This window comes from Oncorhynchus keta, chromosome 14 (genome assembly GCF_023373465.1).
Source record: "Oncorhynchus keta strain PuntledgeMale-10-30-2019 chromosome 14, Oket_V2, whole genome shotgun sequence".
Classification (NCBI taxonomy): domain Eukaryota; kingdom Metazoa; phylum Chordata; class Actinopteri; order Salmoniformes; family Salmonidae; genus Oncorhynchus; species Oncorhynchus keta.
Genome location: NC_068434.1, coordinates 1,602,202 through 1,623,845, shown reverse-complemented (window position 1 = coordinate 1,623,845; position 21,644 = coordinate 1,602,202). Strand labels below are relative to the sequence as shown.

At 35.8% G+C, this 21,644-nt stretch overlaps 1 protein-coding gene across 1 annotated transcript in view; it reads left to right on the top strand.

Annotated features, from left to right (window-relative positions):
* bmp3 (bone morphogenetic protein 3) overlaps positions 1–20,692 on the top strand; it is a 135,085-nt gene extending 114,393 nt beyond the window's left edge. Inside the window, exon 3 of the mRNA XM_052460818.1 lies at positions 20,554–20,692. Coding sequence (XP_052316778.1) covers positions 20,554–20,595 — 42 coding nt within the window. The 3' untranslated portion in view covers positions 20,596–20,692. The remainder of the gene's footprint in view (positions 1–20,553) is intronic.
* The last annotated feature ends 952 nt before the right edge of the window (positions 20,693–21,644 follow it).

Below are 21,644 nucleotides of genomic sequence, written 5' to 3'. Positions count from 1 at the left end.
CAGACCAGCTAGATCTACTGTCTCTATTATATTATGACAGACCAGCTAGATCTACTGTCTCTATTATATTATGACAGACCAGCTAGATCTACTGTCTCTATTATATTATGACAGACCAGCTAGATCTACTGTCTCTATTATATTATGACAGACCAGCTAGATCTACTGTCTCTATTATATTATGACAGACCAGCTAGATCTACTGTCTCTATTATATTATGACAGACCAGCTAGATCTACTGTCTCTATTATATTATGACAGACCAGCTAAATCTACTGTCTCTATTATATTATGACAGACCAGCTAGATCTACTGTCTCTATTATATTATGACAGACCAGCTAAATCTACTGTCTCTATTATATTATGACAGACCAGCTATATCTACTGTCTCTATTATATTATGACAGACCAGCTATATCTACTGTCTCTATTATATTATGACAGACCAGCTAGATCTACTGTCTCTATTATATTATGACAGACCAGCTATATCTACTGTCTCTATTATATTATGACAGACCAGCAAGATCTACTGTCTCTATTATATTATGATAGACCAGATATATCTACTGTCTCTATTATATTATGACAGACCAGCTGAATCTACTGTCTCTATTATATTATGATAGACCAGCTAGATCTACTGTCTCTATTATATTATGACAGACCAGCTAGATCTACTGTCTCTATTATATTATGACAGACCAGCTAGATCTACTGTCTCTATTATATTATGACAGACCAGCTAGATCTACTGTCTCTATTATATTATGACAGACCAGCTAGATCTACTGTCTCTATTATATTATGACAGACCAGCTAGATCTACTGTCTCTATTATATTATGACAGACCAGCTAGATCTACTATTATATTATGACAGACCAGCTAGATCTACTGTCTCTATTATATTATGACAGACCAGCTAGATCTACTGTCTCTATTATATTATGACAGACCAGCTAGATCTACTGTCTCTATTATATTATGACAGACCAGCTAGATCTACTGTCTCTATTATATTATGACAGACCAGCTAGATCTACTGTCTCTATTATATTATGACAGACCAGCTAGATCTACTGTCTCTATTATATTATGACAGACCAGCTAGATCTACTGTCTCTATTATATTATGACAGACCAGCTAGATCTCTACTGTCTCTATTATTATATTATGACAGACCAGCTAGATCTACTGTCTCTATTATATTATGACAGACCAGCTAGATCTACTGTCTCTATTATATTATGACAGACCAGCTAGATCTACTGTCTCTATTATATTATGACAGACCAGCTAGATCTACTGTCTCTATTATATTATGACAGACCAGCTAGATCTACTGTCTCTATTATATTATGACAGACCAGCTAGATCTACTGTCTCTATTATATTATGACAGACCAGCTAGATCTACTGTCTCTATTATATTATGACAGACCAGCTAGATCTACTGTCTCTATTATAATATGACAGACCAGCTAGATCTACTGTCTCTATTATATTATGACAGACCAGCTAGATCTACTGTCTCTATTATATTATGACAGACCAGCTAGATCTACTGTCTCTATTATATTATGACAGACCAGCTACTGTCTCTATTATCTATCTACTGTCTCTATTATATTATGACAGACCAGCTAGATCTACTGTCTCTATTATATTATGACAGACCAGCTAGATCTACTGTCTCTATTATATTATGACAGACCAGCTAGATCTACTGTCTCTATTATATTATGACAGACCAGCTAGATCTACTGTCTCTATTATATTATGACAGACCAGCTAGATCTACTGTCTCTATTATATTATGACAGACCAGCTAGATTTACTGTCTCTATTATATTATGACGGACGAGCTAGATCTACTGTCTCTATGTCTCTATTATATTATGACAGACCAGCTAGATCTACTGTCTCTATTATATTATGACAGACCAGCTAGATCTACTGTCTCTATTATATTATGACAGACCAGCTAGATCTACTGTCTCTATTATATTATGACAGACCAGCTAGATCTACTGTCTCTATTATATTATGACAGACCAGCTAGATCTACTGTCTCTATTATATTATGACAGACCAGCTAGATCTACTGTCTCTATTATATTATGACAGACCAGCTAGATCTACTGTCTCTATTATATTATGACAGACCAGCTAGATCTACTGTCTCTATTATATTATGACAGACCAGCTAGATCTACTGTCTCTATTATATTATGACAGACCAGCTAGATCTACTGTCTCTATTATATTATGACAGACCAGCTAGATCTACTGTCTCTATTATATTATGACAGACCAGCTAGATCTACTGTCTCTATTATATTATGACAGACCAGCTAGATCTACTGTCTCTATTATATTATGACAGACCAGCTATATCTACTGTCTCTATTATATTATGACAGACCAGCTAGATCTACTGTCTCTATTATATTATGACAGACCAGCTAGATCTACTGTCTCTATTATATTATGACAGACCAGCTAGATCTACTGTCTCTATTATATTATGACAGACCAGCTAGATCTACTGTCTCTATTATATTATGACAGACCAGCTAGATCTACTGTCTCTATTATATTATGACAGACCAGCTAGATCTACTGTCTCTATTATATTATGACAGACCAGCTAGATCTACTGTCTCTATTATATTATGACAGACCAGCTAGATCTACTGTCTCTATTATATTATGACAGACCAGCTAGATCTACTGTCTCTATTATATTATGACAGACCAGCTAGATCTACTGTCTCTATTATATTATGACAGACCAGCTAGATCTACTGTCTCTATTATATTATGACAGACCAGCTAGATCTACTGTCTCTATTATATTATGACAGACCAGCTAGATCTACTGTCTCTATTATATTATGACAGACCAGCTAGATCTACTGTCTCTATTATATTATGACAGACCAGCTAGATCTACTGTCTCTATTATATTATGACAGACCAGCTAGATCTACTGTCTCTATTATATTATGACAGACCAGCTAGATCTACTGTCTCTATTATATTATGACAGACCAGCTAGATCTACTGTCTCTATTATATTATGACAGACCAGCTAGATCTACTGTCTCTATTATATTATGACAGACCAGCTAGATCTACTGTCTCTATTATATTATGACAGACCAGCTATATCTACTGTCTCTATTATATTATGACAGACCAGCTAGATCTACTGTCTCTATTATATTATGACAGACCAGCTAGATCTACTGTCTCTATTATATTATGACAGACCAGCTAGATCTACTGTCTCTATTATATTATGACAGACCAGCTAGATCTACTGTCTCTATTATATTATGACAGACCAGCTAGATCTACTGTCTCTATTATATTATGACAGACCAGCTAGATCTACTGTCTCTATTATATTATGACAGACCAGCTAGATCTACTGTCTCTATTATATTATGACAGACCAGCTAGATCTACTGTCTCTATTATATTATGACAGACCAGCTAGATCTACTGTCTCTATTATATTATGACAGACCAGCTAGATCTACTGTCTCTATTATATTATGACAGACCAGCTAGATCTACTGTCTCTATTATATTATGACAGACCAGCTAGATCTACTGTCTCTATTATATTATGACAGACCAGCTAGATCTACTGTCTCTATTATATTATGACAGACCAGCTAGATCTACTGTCTCTATTATATTATGACAGACCAGCTAGATCTACTGTCTCTATTATATTATGACAGACCAGCTAGATCTACTGTCTCTATTATATTATGACAGACCAGCTAGATCTACTGTCTCTATTATATTATGACAGACCAGCTAGATCTACTGTCTCTATTATATTATGACAGACCAGCTAGATCTACTGTCTCTATTATATTATGACAGACCAGCTAGATCTACTGTCTCTATTATATTATGACAGACCAGCTAGATCTACTGTCTCTATTATATTATGACAGACCAGCTAGATCTACTGTCTCTATTATATTATGACAGACCAGCTAGATCTACTGTCTCTATTATATTATGACAGACCAGCTAGATCTACTGTCTCTATTATATTATGACAGACCAGCTAGATCTACTGTCTCTATTATATTATGACAGACCAGCTAGATCTACTGTCTCTATTATATTATGACAGACCAGCTAGATCTACTGTCTCTATTATATTATGACAGACCAGCTAGATCTACTGTCTCTATTATATTATGACAGACCAGCTAGATCTACTGTCTCTATTATATTATGACAGACCAGCTAGATCTACTGTCTCTATTATATTATGACAGACCAGCTATATCTACTGTCTCTATTATATTATGACAGACCAGCTAGATCTACTGTCTCTATTATATTATGACAGACCAGCTAGATCTACTGTCTCTATTATATTATGACAGACCAGCTAGATCTACTGTCTCTATTATATTATGACAGACCAGCTAGATCTACTGTCTCTATTATATTATGACAGACCAGCTAGATCTACTGTCTCTATTATATTATGACAGACCAGCTAGATCTACTGTCTCTATTATATTATGACAGACCAGCTAGATCTACTGTCTCTATTATATTATGACAGACCAGCTAGATCTACTGTCTCTATTATATTATGACAGACCAGCTAGATCTACTGTCTCTATTATATTATGACAGACCAGCTAGATCTACTGTCTCTATTATATTATGACAGACCAGCTAGATCTACTGTCTCTATTATATTATGACAGACCAGCTAGATCTACTGTCTCTATTATATTATGACAGACCAGCTATATCTACTGTCTCTATTATATTATGACAGACCAGCTAGATCTACTGTCTCTATTATATTATGACAGACCAGCTAGATCTACTGTCTCTATTATATTATGACAGACCAGCTAGATCTACTGTCTCTATTATATTATGACAGACCAGCTAGATCTACTGTCTCTATTATATTATGACAGACCAGCTAAATCTACTGTCTCTATTATATTATGACAGACCAGCTAGATCTACTGTCTCTATTATATTATGACAGACCAGCTAGATCTACTGTCTCTATTATATTATGACAGACCAGCTAGATCTACTGTCTCTATTATATTATGACAGACCAGCTAGATCTACTGTCTCTATTATATTATGACAGACCAGCTAGATCTACTGTCTCTATTATATTATGACAGACCAGCTAGATCTACTGTCTCTATTATATTATGACAGACCAGCTAGATCTACTGTCTCTATTATATTATGACAGACCAGCTAGATCTACTGTCTCTATTATATTATGACAGACCAGCTAGATCTACTGTCTCTATTATATTATGACAGACCAGCTAGATCTACTGTCTCTATTATATTATGACAGACCAGCTAGATCTACTGTCTCTATTATATTATGACAGACCAGCTAGATCTACTGTCTCTATTATATTATGACAGACCAGCTAGATCTACTGTCTCTATTATATTATATGACAGACCAGCTAGATCTACTGTCTCTATTATATTATGACAGACCAGCTAGATCTACTGTCTCTATTATATTATGACAGACCAGCTAGATCTACTGTCTCTATTATATTATGACAGACCAGCTAGATCTACTGTCTCTATTATATTATGACAGACCAGCTATATCTACTGTCTCTATTATATTATGACAGACCAGCTAGATCTACTGTCTCTATTATATTATGACAGACCAGATATATCTACTGTCTCTATTATATTATGACAGACCAGCTAGATCTACTGTCTCTATTATATTATGACAGACCAGCTAGATCTACTGTCTCTATTATATTATGACAGACCAGCTAGATCTACTGTCTCTATTATATTATGACAGACCAGCTAGATCTACTGTCTCTATTATATTATGACAGACCAGCTAGATCTACTGTCTCTATTATATTATGACAGACCAGCTAGATCTACTGTCTCTATTATATTATGACAGACCAGCTAGATCTACTGTCTCTATTATATTATGACAGACCAGCTAGATCTACTGTCTCTGTCTCTATTATATTATGACAGACCAGCTAGATCTACTGTCTCTATTATATTATGACAGACCAGCTAGATCTACTGTCTCTATTATATTATGACAGACCAGCTAGATCTACTGTCTCTATTATATTATGACAGACCAGCTAGATCTACTGTCTCTATTATATTATGACAGACCAGCTAGATCTACTGTCTCTATTATATTATGACAGACCAGCTAGATCTACTGTCTCTATTATATTATGACAGACCAGCTAGATCTACTGTCTCTATTATATTATGACAGACCAGCTAGATCTACTGTCTCTATTATATTATGACAGACCAGCTAGATCTACTGTCTCTATTATATTATGACAGACCAGCTAGATCTACTGTCTCTATTATATTATGACAGACCAGCTAGATCTACTGTCTCTATTATATTATGACAGACCAGCTAGATCTACTGTCTCTATTATATTATGACAGACCAGCTAGATCTACTGTCTCTATTATATTATGACAGACCAGCTAGATCTACTGTCTCTATTATATTATGACAGACCAGCTATATCTACTGTGTCTATTATATTATGTCAGACCAGCTAGATCTACTGTCTCTAGTATGTTATGACGGATGAGCTAGATCTACTGTCTCTAAGTCTCTATTATATTATGATAGACCAGCTATATCTACTTTCTCTATTATATTATGACAGACCAGCTATATCTACTGTCTCTATTATATTATGAAGGACCAGCTAGATCTACTGTCTCTATTATATTATGACAGACCAGCTAGATCTACTGTCTCTATTATATTATGACAGACCAGCTAGATCTACTGTCTCTATTATATTATTATATCTACTGTCTCTATTATAATATGACAGACCAGCTCGATCTTCTGTCTCTATTATATCATGACAGACCAGCTAGATCTACTGTCTCTATTATATCATGACAGACCAGCTAGATCTACAGTCTCTATTATATGTCTCTATTATATTATGACAGACCACCTAGATCTACTGTCTCAATTACATTATGGCAGACCAGCTAGATATACTGTCTCTATTATAATATAACAGACCAGCTAGATCTACTGTCTCTATTATAATATGACAGACCAGCTAGATCTACTGTCACTATTATATTATGACAGACCAGCTAGATCTACTGTCTCTATTATATTATGACAGACCAGCTAGATCTACTGTCTCTATTATATTATGACAGACCAGCTAGATCTACTGTCTCTATTATATTATGACAGACCAGCTAGATCTACTGTCTCTATTATATTATGACAGACCAGCTAGATCTACTGTCTCTATTATATTATGACAGACCAGCTAGATCTACTGTCTCTATTATATTATGACAGACCAGCTAGATCTACTGTCTCTATTATATTATGACAGACCAGCTAGATCTACTGTCTCTATTATATTATGACAGACCAGCTAGATCTACTGTCTCTATTATATTATGACAGACCAGCTAGATCTACTGTCTCTATTATATTATGACAGACCAGCTAGATCTACTGTCTCTATTATATTATGACAGACCAGCTAGATCTACTGTCTCTATTATATTATGACAGACCAGCTAGATCTACTGTCTCTATTATATTATGACAGACCAGCTAAGATCTACTGTCTCTATTATATTATGACAGACCAGCTATATCTACTGTCTCTATTATATTATGACAGACCAGCTAGATCTACTGTCTCTATTATATTATGACAGACTAGCTAGATCTACTGTCTCTATTATATTATGACAGACAAGCTAGATCCACTGTCTCTATTGTATTATGACAGACCAGCTAGATCTACTCTCTCTATTATAATATGACATACAAGCTATATCTACTGTCTCTATTATAATATGACAGACCAGCTAGATCTGCTGTCTCAATTATATTATGACAGACCAGCTAGATCTACTGCCTCATATTATGACAGACCAGCTAGATCTACTGTCTCTATTATATTATGACAGACCAGCTAGATCTACTGTCTCTATTATATTATGACAGACCAGCTAGATCTACTGTCTCTATGTCTCTATTATATTATCTACTGTCTCTATTATATTATGACAGACCAGCTAGATCTACTGTCTCTATTATATTATGACAGACCAGCTAGATCTACTGTCTCTATTATATTATGACAGACCAGCTAGATCTACTGTCTCTATTATATTATGACAGACCAGCTAGATCTACTGTCTCTATTATATTATGACAGACCAGCTAGATCTACTGTCTCTATTATATTATGACAGACCAGCTAGATCTACTGTCTCTATTATATTATGACAGACCAGCTATATCTACTGTCTCTATTATATTATGACGGATGAGCTAGATCTACTGTCTCTATGTCTCTATTATATTATGACAGACCAGCTAAATCTACTGTCTCTATTATATTATGACAGACCAGCTATATCTGCTCTCTCTATTATATTATGACAGACCAGATAGATCTACTGTCTCTATTATATTATGACAGACCAGCTAGATCTACTGTCTCTATTATATTATGACAGACCAGCTAGATCTACTGTCTCTATTATATTATGACAGACCAGCTAGATCTACTGTCTCTATTATATTATGACAGACCAGCTATATCTACTGTCTCTATTATATTATGACAGACCAGCTAGATCTACTGTCTCTATTATATTATGACAGACCAGCTAGATCTACTGTCTCTATTATATTATGACAGACCAGCTAGATCTACTGTCTCTATTATATTATGACAGACCAGCTAAATCTACTGTCTCTATTATATTATGACAGACCAGCTAGATCTACTGTCTCTATTATATTATGACAGACCAGCTAGATCTACTGTCTCTATTATATTATGACAGACCAGCTAGATCTACTGTCTCTATTATATTATGACAGACCAGCTAGATCTACTGTCTCTATTATATTATGACAGACCAGATAGATCTACTGTCTCTATTATATTATGACAGACCAGCTAGATCTACTGTCTCTATTATATTATGACAGACCAGCTAGATCTACTGTCTCTATTATATTATGACAGACCAGCTAGATCTACTGTCTCTATTATATTATGACAGACCAGCTATATCTACTGTCTCTATTATATTATGACAGACCAGCTAGATCTACTGTCTCTATTATATTATGACAGACCAGCTAGATCTACTGTCTCTATTATATTATGACAGACCAGCTAGATCTACTGTCTCTATTATATTATGACAGACCAGCTAGATCTACTGTCTCTATTATATTATGACAGACCAGCTAAATCTACTGTCTCTATTATATTATGACAGACCAGCTAGATCTACTGTCTCTATTATATTATGACAGACCAGCTAGATCTACTGTCTCTATTATATTATGACAGACCAGCTAGATCTACTGTCTCTATTATATTATGACAGACCAGCTAGATCTACTGTCTCTATTATATTATGACAGACCAGCTAGATCTACTGTCTCTATTATATTATGACAGACCAGCTAGATCTACTGTCTCTATTATATTATGACAGACCAGCTAGATCTACTGTCTCTATTATATTATGACAGACCAGCTAGATCTACTGTCTCTATTATATTATGACAGACCAGCTAGATCTACTGTCTCTATTATATTATGACAGACCAGCTAGATCTACTGTCTCTATTATATTATGACAGACCAGCTAGATCTACTGTCTCTATTATATTATGACAGACCAGCTAGATCTACTGTCTCTATTATATTATGACAGACCAGCTAGATCTACTGTCTCTATTATATTATGACAGACCAGCTAGATCTACTGTCTCTATTATATTATGACAGACCAGCTAGATCTACTGTCTCTATTATATTATGACAGACCAGCTAGATCTACTGTCTCTATTATATTATGACAGACCAGCTAGATCTACTGTCTCTATTATATTATGACAGACCAGCTATATCTACTGTCTCTATTATATTATGACAGACCAGCTAGATCTACTGTCTCTATTATATTATGACAGACCAGCTAGATCTACTGTCTCTATTATATTATGACAGACCAGCTAGATCTACTGTCTCTATTATATTATGACAGACCAGCTAGATCTACTGTCTCTATTATATTATGACAGACCAGCTAGATCTACTGTCTCTATTATATTATGTCAGACCAGCTTGATCTACTGTCTCTATCATATTATGACAGACCAGCTAGATATACTGTCTCTATTATATTATGACAGACAAGCTAGATCTACTGTCTCAATTATATGATGACAGAGCTGGATCTACTGTCTCTATTATATTATGTCAGACCAGCTAGATCTACTGTCTCTATTATATTATGACAGACCAGCTAGATCTACTGTCTCTATTATATTATGACAGACCAGCTAAATCTACTGTCTCTATTATATTATGACAGACCAGCTAATCTACTGTCTCTATTATATTATGACAGACCAGCTATATCTACTGTCTCTATTATATTATGACAGACCAGCTATATCTACTGTCTCTATTATATTATGACAGACCAGCTAGATCTACTGTCTCTATTATATTATGACAGACCAGATAGATCTACTGTCTCTATTATATTATGACAGACCAGCTAAATCTACTGTCTCTATTATATTATGACAGACCAGCTAGATCTACTGTCTCTATTATATTATGACAGACCAGCTAGATCTACTGTCTCTATTATATTATGACAGACCAGCTAGATCTACTGTCTCTATTATATTATGACAGACCAGCTAGATCTACTGTCTCTATTATATTATGACAGACCAGCTAAATCTACTGTCTCTATTATATTATGACAGACCAGCTAGATCTACTGTCTCTATTATATTATGACAGACCAGCTATATCTACTGTCTCTATTATATTATGACAGACCAGCTAGATCTACTGTCTCTATTATATTATGACAGACCAGCTATATCTACTGTCTCTATTATATTATGACAGACCAGCTAGATCTACTGTCTCTATTATATTATGACAGACCAGCTATATCTACTGTCTCTATTATATTATGACAGACCAGCTAGATCTACTGTCTCTATTATATTATGACAGACCAGATAGATCTACTGTCTCTATTATATTATGACAGACCAGCTAGATCTACTGTCTCTATTATATTATGACAGACCAGCTAAATCTACTGTCTCTATTATATTATGACAGACCAGCTAGATCTACTGTCTCTATTATATTATGACAGACCAGCTATATCTACTGTCTCTATTATATTATGACAGACCAGCTAGATCTACTGTCTCTATTATATTATGACAGACCAGCTAGATCTACTGTCTCTATTATATTATGACAGACCAGCTAGATCTACTGTCTCTATTATATTATGACAGACCAGCTAGATCTACTGTCTCTATTATATTATGACAGACCAGATAGATCTACTGTCTCTATTATATTATGACAGACCAGCTAGATCTACTGTCTCTATTATATTATGACAGACCAGCTAGATCTACTGTCTCTATTATATTATGACAGACCAGCTAGATCTACTGTCTCTATTATATTATGACAGACCAGCTAGATCTACTGTCTCTATTATATTATGACAGACCAGCTAGATCTACTGTCTCTATTATATTATGACAGACCAGCTAGATCTACTGTCTCTATTATATTATGACAGACCAGCTAGATCTACTGTCTCTATTATATTATGACAGACCAGCTATATCTACTGTCTGTAGTATATTCTGACAGACCAGCAAGATCTACTGTCTCTATTATATTATGATAGACCAGATATATCTACTGTCTCTATTATATTATGACAGACCAGCTGAATCTACTGTCTCTATTATATTATGATAGACCAGCTAGATCTACTGTCTCTATTATATTATGACAGACCAGCTAGATCTACTGTCTCTATTATATTATGACAGACCAGCTAGATCTACTGTCTCTATGTCTCTATTATATTATGACAGACCAGCTAGATCTACTGTCTCTATTATATTATGACAGACCAGCTATATCTACTGTCTCTATTATATTATGACAGACCAGCTATATCTACTGTCTCTATTATATTATGACAGACCAGCTAGATCTACTGTCTCTATTATATTATGACAGACCAGATAGATCTACTGTCTCTATTATATTATGACAGACCAGCTAGATCTACTGTCTCTATTATATTATGACAGACCAGCTAGATCTACTGTCTCTATTATATTATGACAGACCAGCTATATCTACTGTCTCTATTATAATATGACAGACCAGCTAGATCTACTGTCTCTATTATATTATGACAGACCAGCTAGATCTACTGTCTCTATTATATTATGACAGACCAGATAGATCTACTGTCTCTATTATATTATGACAGACCAGCTAAATCTACTGTCTCTATTATATTATGACAGACCAGAGCTAGATCTACTGTCTCTATTATATTATGACAGACCAGCTAGATCTACTGTCTCTATTATATTATGACAGACCAGCTAGATCTACTGTCTCTATTATATTATGACAGACCAGCTAGATCTACTGTCTCTATTATATTATGACAGACCAGCTAGATCTACTGTCTCTATTATATTATGACAGACCAGCTATATCTACTGTCTCTATTATATTATGACAGACCAGCTAGATCTACTGTCTCTATTATATTATGACAGACCAGCTAGATCTACTGTCTCTATTATATTATGACAGACCAGATAGATCTACTGTCTCTATTATATTATGACAGACCAGCTAGATCTACTGTCTCTATTATATTATGACAGACCAGTTAGATCTACTGTCTCTATTATATTATGTCAGACCAGCTAGATCTACTGTCTCTATTATATTATGACAGACCAGCTAGATCTACTGTCTCTATTATATTATGACAGACCAGCTAGATCTACTGTCTCTATTATATTATGACAGACCAGCTAGATCTACTGTCTCTATTATATTATGACAGACCAGCTAGATCTACTGTCTCTATTATATTATGACAGACCAGCTAGATTTACTGTCTCTATTATATTATGACGGACAAGCTAGATCTACTGTCTCTATGTCTCTATTATATTATGACAGACCAGCTAAATCTACTGTCTCTATTATATTATGACAGACCAGCTATATCTACTGTCTCTATTATATTATGACAGACCAGCTATATCTACTGTCTCTATTATATTATGACAGACCAGCTAGATCTACTGTCTCTATTATATTATGACAGACCAGCTAGATCTACTGTCTCTATTATATTATGACAGACCAGCTAAATCTACTGTCTCTATTATATTATGACAGACCAGCTATATCTACTGTCTCTATTATATTATGACAGACCAGCTAGATCTACTGTCTCTATTATATTATGACAGACCAGATAGATCTACTGTCTCTATTATATTATGACAGACCAGCTAGATCTACTGTCTCTATTATATTATGACAGACCAGCTAAATCTACTGTCTCTATTATATTATGATAGACCAGCTAGATCTACTGTCTCTATTATATTATGACAGACTATCTACTGTCTCTATTATATTATGACAGACCAGCTAAAGCTACTAAATCTCTATTATATTATGCTACAGACCTGCTAGAATCTGACTAGAACCAGCTAATCTACTGTTCTATCATATATGACAGACCAGCTGATCTACTGTCTCTATTATATTATGACAGACCAGCTAGATCTACTGTCTCTACTATAATTATTACAGACCAGCTCCTATCTACTGTCTCTATTATATTATGACAGACCAGCTAGATCTACTGTCTCTATTATATTATGACAGACCAGCCTCCTAATCTACTGTCTCTATTATATTATGACAGACCAGCTAGCATCTACTATGACAGACCTCTACTGTCTCTATTTATATTATGACAGACCAGCTAGATCTACTGTCTCTATTATATTATACAGTCTTTACTGAAGACTGTCTCTATTATCAGTGACAGACCAGCTATGATCTACTGTCTCTATTATATTATGACAGACCAGCTAGATCTACTGTCTCTATTATATTATGACAGACCAGCTATATCTACTGTCTCTATTATATTATGACAGACCAGCTAAACTCACTGGCTTGCTGACAGGGCTCTACTGTCTCTATTATATTATGACAGACCAGCTTATCTACTGTCTCTATTATATTATGACAGACCAGCTAGATCTACTGTCTCTATTATATTATGACAGACCAGCTATAGATCTACTGTCTCTATTATATTATGACAGACCAGCTAGATCTACTGTCTCTATTATATTATGACAGGTGGGGTTATATCTACTGTCTCTATTATATTATGACAGACCAGCATCACTGTCTCCTGAGACCCCTACTGTCTCTATTATATTATGACAGACCAGCTAGATTTACTGTCTCTATTATATTATGACAGACCAGCTAGATCTACTGTCTCTATTATATTATGACAGACCAGCTAGTTCTCTATTATACAGACCTCTCTATTATATTATGACAGACCAGCTATCTACTGTCTCTATTATATTATGACAGACCAGCTAGATCTACTGTCCCAGGACTACCTGACATGAGGATGACAGACCAGCTTATTGCTGTCCCCAGTCCAGACCAGCTAGATCTACTGTCTCTATTATATTATGATGACTAGACCAGACTACCTGACAGAAGGCTAGATCTACTGTCTCTATTATATTATGACAGACCAGCTAGATCTACTGTCTCTATTATATTATGACAGACCAGCTAGGTCTACTGTCTCTATTATATTATGAACATCTTGGTCATGTCTCTATTATAATCTCTACTGTCTCTATTATATTATGACAGACCAGCTAGATCTACTGTCTCTATTATATTATGACAGACCAGCTAGATCTACTGTCTCTATTATATTATGACAGACCAGCTAGATCTACTGTCTCTATTATATTTGACAGACCAGCTAGATCTACTGTCTGTATTGGGGTTGACAGGCTGGATCTTCTGTCTCTTTAGATATAGCTGATGACAGACCAGCTAGATCTACTTGATTCTCTATTATATTATGACAGACCAGCTAGATCTACTGTCTCTATTATATTATGACAGACCAGATAGATCTACTGTCTCTATTATAATATGACAGACCAGCTATATCTACTCTCTCTATTATATTATGACGGACCAGGTAGATCTACTGTCTCTATTATATTATGACAGACCAGCTATATCTACTGTCTCTATTATATTATGACAGACCAGCTAGATCTACTGTCTCTATTATATTATGACAGACCAGCTAGATCTACTGTCTCTATTATATTATGACAGACCAGCTAGATCTACTGTCTCTATTATATTATGACAGACCAGCTAAATCTACTGTCTCTATTATATTATGACAGACCAGCTAGATCTACTGTCTCTATTATATTGATGACAGACCAGCTGGATCTACTGTCTCTATTATATTATGACAGACCAGCTAGATCTACTGTCTCTATTATATTATGACAGACCAGCTAGATCTACTGTCTCTATTATATTATGACAGACCAGCTAGATCTACTGTCTCTATTATATTATGACAGACCAGCTAGATCTACTGTCTCTATTATATTATGACAGACCAGCTAGATCTACTGTCTCTATTATATTATGACAGACCAGCTAGATCTACTGTCTCTATTATATTATGACAGACCAGCTAGATCTACTGTCTCTATTATATTATGACAGACCAGATAGATCTACTGTCTCTATTATATTATGACAGACCAGCTAGATCTACTGTCTCTATTATATTATGACAGACCAGCTAGATCTACTGTCTCTATTATATTATGACAGACCAGCTAGATCTACTGTCTCTATTATATTATGACAGACCAGCTAGATCTACTGTCTCTATTATATTATGACAGACCAGCTAGATCTACTGTCTCTATTATATTATGACAGACCAGCTAGATCTACTGTCTCTATTATATTATGACAGACCAGCTAGATCTACTGTCTCTATTATATTATGACAGACCAGCTAGATCTACTGTCTCTATTATATTATGACAGACCAGCTAGATCTACTGTCTCTATTATATTATGACAGACCAGCTAGATCTACTGTCTCTATTATATTATGACAGACCAGCTATATCTACTGTCTCTATTATATTATGACAGACCAGCTAGATCTACTGTCTCTATTATATTATGACAGACCAGCTAGATCTACTGTCTCTATTATATTATGACAGACCAGCTAGATCTACTGTCTCTATTATATTATGACAGACCAGCTAGATCTACTGTCTCTATTATATTATGACAGACCAGCTAGATCTACTGTCTCTATTATATTATGACAGACCAGCTAGATCTACTGTCTCTATTATATTATGACAGACCAGATAGATCTACTGTCTCTATTATATTATGACAGACCAGCTAGATCTACTGTCTCTATTATATTATGACAGACCAGCTAGATCTACTGTCTCTATTATATTATGACAGACCAGCTAGATCTACTGTCTCTATTATATTATGACAGACCAGCTAGATCTACTGTCTCTATTATATATGACAGACCAGCTAGATCTACTGTCTCTAGTTATTATGACAGACCAGCTAGACCAGCTAATCTACTGTCTCTATTATATTATGACAGACCAAAAATTTGATCATACTGTCTCTATTATATTATGACAGACCAGCTAGATCTACTGTCTCTATTATATTATGACAGACCAGCTAGATCTACTGTCTCTATTATTATGATAGATCTACTGTCTCTATTATATTATGACAGACCAGCTAGATCTACTGTCTCTATTATATTATGACAGACCAGCTAGATCAGACCAGCTGTCTCTATTATCTACTGTCTCTATTATATTATGACAGACCAGCTAGATCTACTGTCTCTATTATATTATGACAGACCAGCTAGATCTACTGTCTCTATTATATTATGACAGACCAGCTAGATCTACTGTCTCTATTATATTATGACAGACCAGCTAGATCTACTGTCTCTATTATATTTGACAGACCAGCTGGGATCTACTGTCTCTACCCTATTGACAGACCAGCTAGATCTACTGTCTCTATTATATTATGGGTGATCAGACCTCTATTAGATCTACTCACTCTATTATATTATGACAGACCAGCTAGATCTACTGTCTCTATTATATTATGACAGACCAGCTAGATCCAGTCTCTATTATATTATGACAGACTATCTGGTGTCTCTATTATATTATGACAGACCAGCTATATCTACTGTCTCTATTATATTATGACAGACCAGCGGATGGGTCTCTATTATATTATGACAGACAGCTAGATCTACTGTCTCTATTATATTATGACAGACCAGCTAGATCTACTATCTCTATTATATTATGACAGACCAGCTAGATCTACTGTCTCTATTATATTATGGAGACCAGCTGATCTACTGTCTCTATTATATTATGACAGACCAGCTAGATCTACTGTCTCTATTATATTATGACCAGCTAGACCACTGTCCCATTACTATTCTGACAGACCAGACCATGATCTACTGTCTCTATTATAATATGACAGACCAGCTAGATCTACTGTCTCTATTATATTATGACAGATAGATCTACTGTCTGATATTATGACAGACCAGCTAGATCAGCTATTATATTATGACAGACCAGCTAGATCTACTGTCTCTATTATATTATGTTCAGACCAGCTAGATCTACTGTCTCTATTATATTATGACAGACCAGCTAGATCTACTGTCTCTATTATATTATGACAGACCAGCTAGATCTACTGTCTCTATTATATTATGACAGACCAGCTATATCTACTGTCTCTATTATATTATGACCAGCTAGATCTAGGGAGTTTTTATATTATGACAGACCAGCAAGATCTACTGTCTCTATTATATTATGACAGACCAGCTTTAGATCAACTGTCTCTATTATATTGTGACAGACCAGCTATATCTACTATCTCTATTATATTATGACAGACCAGCTAGATCTACTCTCTGTAGTATATTCTGACAGACCAGCTAGATCTACTGTCTCTATTATATTATGACAGACCAGCTAGATCTACTGTCTCTATTATATTATGACAGACCAGCTAGATCTACTGTCTCTATTATATTATGACAGACCAGCTAGATCTACTGTCTCTATTATATTATGACAGACCAGCTAGATCTACTGTCTCTATTATATTATGACAGACCAGCTAGATCTACTGTCTCTATTATATTATGACAGACCAGCTAGATCTACTGTCTCTATTATATTATGACAGACAAGCTAGATCTACTGTCTCAATTATATGATGACAGAGCTGGATCTACTGTCTCTATTATATTATGTCAGACCAGCTAGATCTACTGTCTCTATTATATTATGACAGACCAGCTAGATGTACTGTCTCTATTATATTATGACGGACCAGCTAGATCTACTGTCTCTATTATATTATGACAGACCAGCTAGATCTACTGTCTCTATTATAATATGACAGAAAAGCTATATCTACTCTCTCTATTATAATATGACAGACCAGCTAGATCTACTGTCTCTATTATATTATGACAGACCAGCTAGATCTACTGTCTCTTTTATATTATGACAGACCAGATAGATCTACTGTCTCTATTATATTATGACAGACCAGCTAGATCTACTGTCTCTATTATATTATGACAGACCAGCTAGATCTACTGTCTCTATTATATTATGTCAGACCAGCTTGATCTACTGTCTCTATCATATTATGACAGACCAGCTAGATATACTGTCTCTATTATATTATGACAGACAAGCTAGATCTACTGTCTCAATTATATGATGACAGAGCTGGATCTACTGTCTCTATTATATTATGTCAGACCAGCTAGATCTACTGTCTCTATTATATTATGACAGACCAGCTAGATGTACTGTCTCTATTATATAATGACGGACAAGCTAGATCTACTGTCTCTATGTCTCTATTATATTATGACAGACCAGCTAAATCTACTGTCTCTATTATATTATGACAGACCAGCTATATCTACTGTCTCTATTATATTATGACAGACCAGCTATATCTACTGTCTCTATTATATTATGACAGACCAGATAGATCTACTGTCTCTATTATATTATGACAGACCAGATAGATCTACTGTCTCTATTATATTATGACAGACCAGCTAAATCTACTGTCTCTATTATATTATGACAGACCAGCTATATCTACTGTCTCTATTATATTACGACAGACCAGCTAGATCTACTGTCTCTATTATATTATGACAGACCAGATAGATCTACTCTCTCTATTATATTATGACAGACCAGCTAGATCTACTGTCTCTATTATATTATGACAGACCAGCTAAATCTACTGTCTCTATTATATTATGATAGACCAGCTAGATCTACTGTCTCTATTATATTATGACAGACTACTGCAATGCTCTATTTTCCGGCTACCCGGATAAAGCACTAAATAAACTTCAGTTAGTGCTAAATACGGCTGCTAGAATCCTGACTAGAACCAAAAAATTTGATCATATTACTCCAGTGCTAGCCTCTCTAGTACACTGGCTTCCTGTCAAAGCAAGGGCTGATTTCAAGGTTTTACTGCTAACCTACAAAGCATTACATGGGCTTGCTCCTACCTACCTCTCTGATTTGGTGACAGTACATACCTACACGTACGCTACGGTCACAAGACGCAGGCCTCCTAATTGTCCCTAGAATTTCTAAGCAAACAGCTGGAGCAGGGCTTTCTCCTATAGAGCTCCATTTTTATGGAACGGTCTGCCTACCCATGTCAGAGACGCAAACTAGGTCTCAACCTTTAAGTCTTTACTGAAGACTCATCTCTTCAGTGGGTCATATGATTGAGTGTAGTCTGGTCCAGGAGTGGGAAGGTGAACGGAAAGGCTCTGGAGCAACGAACCGCCCTTGCTGTCTCTGCCTGGCCAGTTCCCCTCTTTCCACTGGGATTCTCTGCCTCTAACCCTGTTACGACAGGGGCTGAGTCACTGGCTTGCTGGGGCTCTCTCGTGCCGTCCCTATTATATTATGACGTCACCTGGGAGGGTTGATTCACTGTTGTGGTCGGCCTGTCTACTGTTGCCCCTCTGGGTTGTATTGGCGGAGATCTTTGTGGGCTAGATCGGCCTTGTCTCAGGATGGTATAGTTGGTGGTTGAAGATATCCCTCTAGTGGTGTGGGGCCTGTGCTTTGGCAAAGTGGGTGGGGTTATATCCTTCCTGTTTGGCCCTGTCCGGGGTGTCCTCGGATGGGGCCACAGTGTCTCCTGACCCCTCCTGTCTCAGCCTCCAGTATTTATGCTGCAGTAGTTTATGTGTCAGGGGCTAGGGTCAGTTTGTTATATCTGGAGTACTTCTCCTGTCCTATTCGGTGTCCTGTTGAATCTAAGTGTGCGTTCTCTAATTCTCTCCTTCTCTCTTTCTTTCTCTCTCTCGGAGGACCTGAGCCCTAGGACCATGTCCCAGGACTACCTGACATGAGGACTCCTTGCTGTCCCCAGTCCACCTGGCCATGCTCCTGCTCCAGTTTCAACTGACCTGAGCCCTAGGACCGTGCCCCAGGACTACCTGACATGAAGGCTCTTGCTGTCCCCAGTCCACCTGACTGTGCTGCTGCTCCAGTTTCAACTGTTCTGCCTTATTATTATTCGACCATGCTGGTCATTTATGAACATTTGAACATCTTGGTCATGTTCTGTTATAATCTCTACCAGGCACAGCCAGAAGAGGACTGGCCACCCCACATAGCCCGGTTCCTCTCTAGGTTTCTTCCTATTTTGGCCTTTCTAGGAGTTTTTCCTAGCCACTGTGCTTTTACACCTGCATTGTTTGCTGTTTGGGGTTTTAGGCTGGGTTTCTGTACAGCACTTTGAGATATCAGCTGATGTACGAAGGGCTATATAAATAAATTTGATTTGATTTGATTTGATTTGACAGACCAGCTATATCTACTGTCTCTATTATATTATGACAGACCAGCTAGATCTACTGTCTCTATTATAATATGACAGACCAGCTATATCTACTCTCTCTATTATAATATGACAGACCAGGTAGATCTACTGTCTCTATTATATTATGACAGACCAGCTATATCTACTGTCTCTATTATATTACGACAGACCAGCTAGATCTACTGTCTCTATTATATTATGACAGACCAGAGAGATCTACTCTCTCTATTATATTATGACAGACCAGCTAGATCTACTGTCTCTATTATATTATGACAGACCAGCTAAATCTACTGTCTCTATTATATTATGATAGACCAGCTAGATCTACTGTCTCTATTATATTGTGACAGACCAGCTATATCGACTATCTCTATTATATTATGACAGACCAGCTAGATCTACTGTCTCTATTATATTATGACAGACCAGCTAGATCTACTGTCTCTATTATAATATGACAGACCAGCTAGATCTACTCTCTCTATTATAATATGACAGACCAGGTAGATCTACTGTCTCTATTATATTATGATAGACCAGATAGATCAACTGTCTCTATTATATTATGACAGA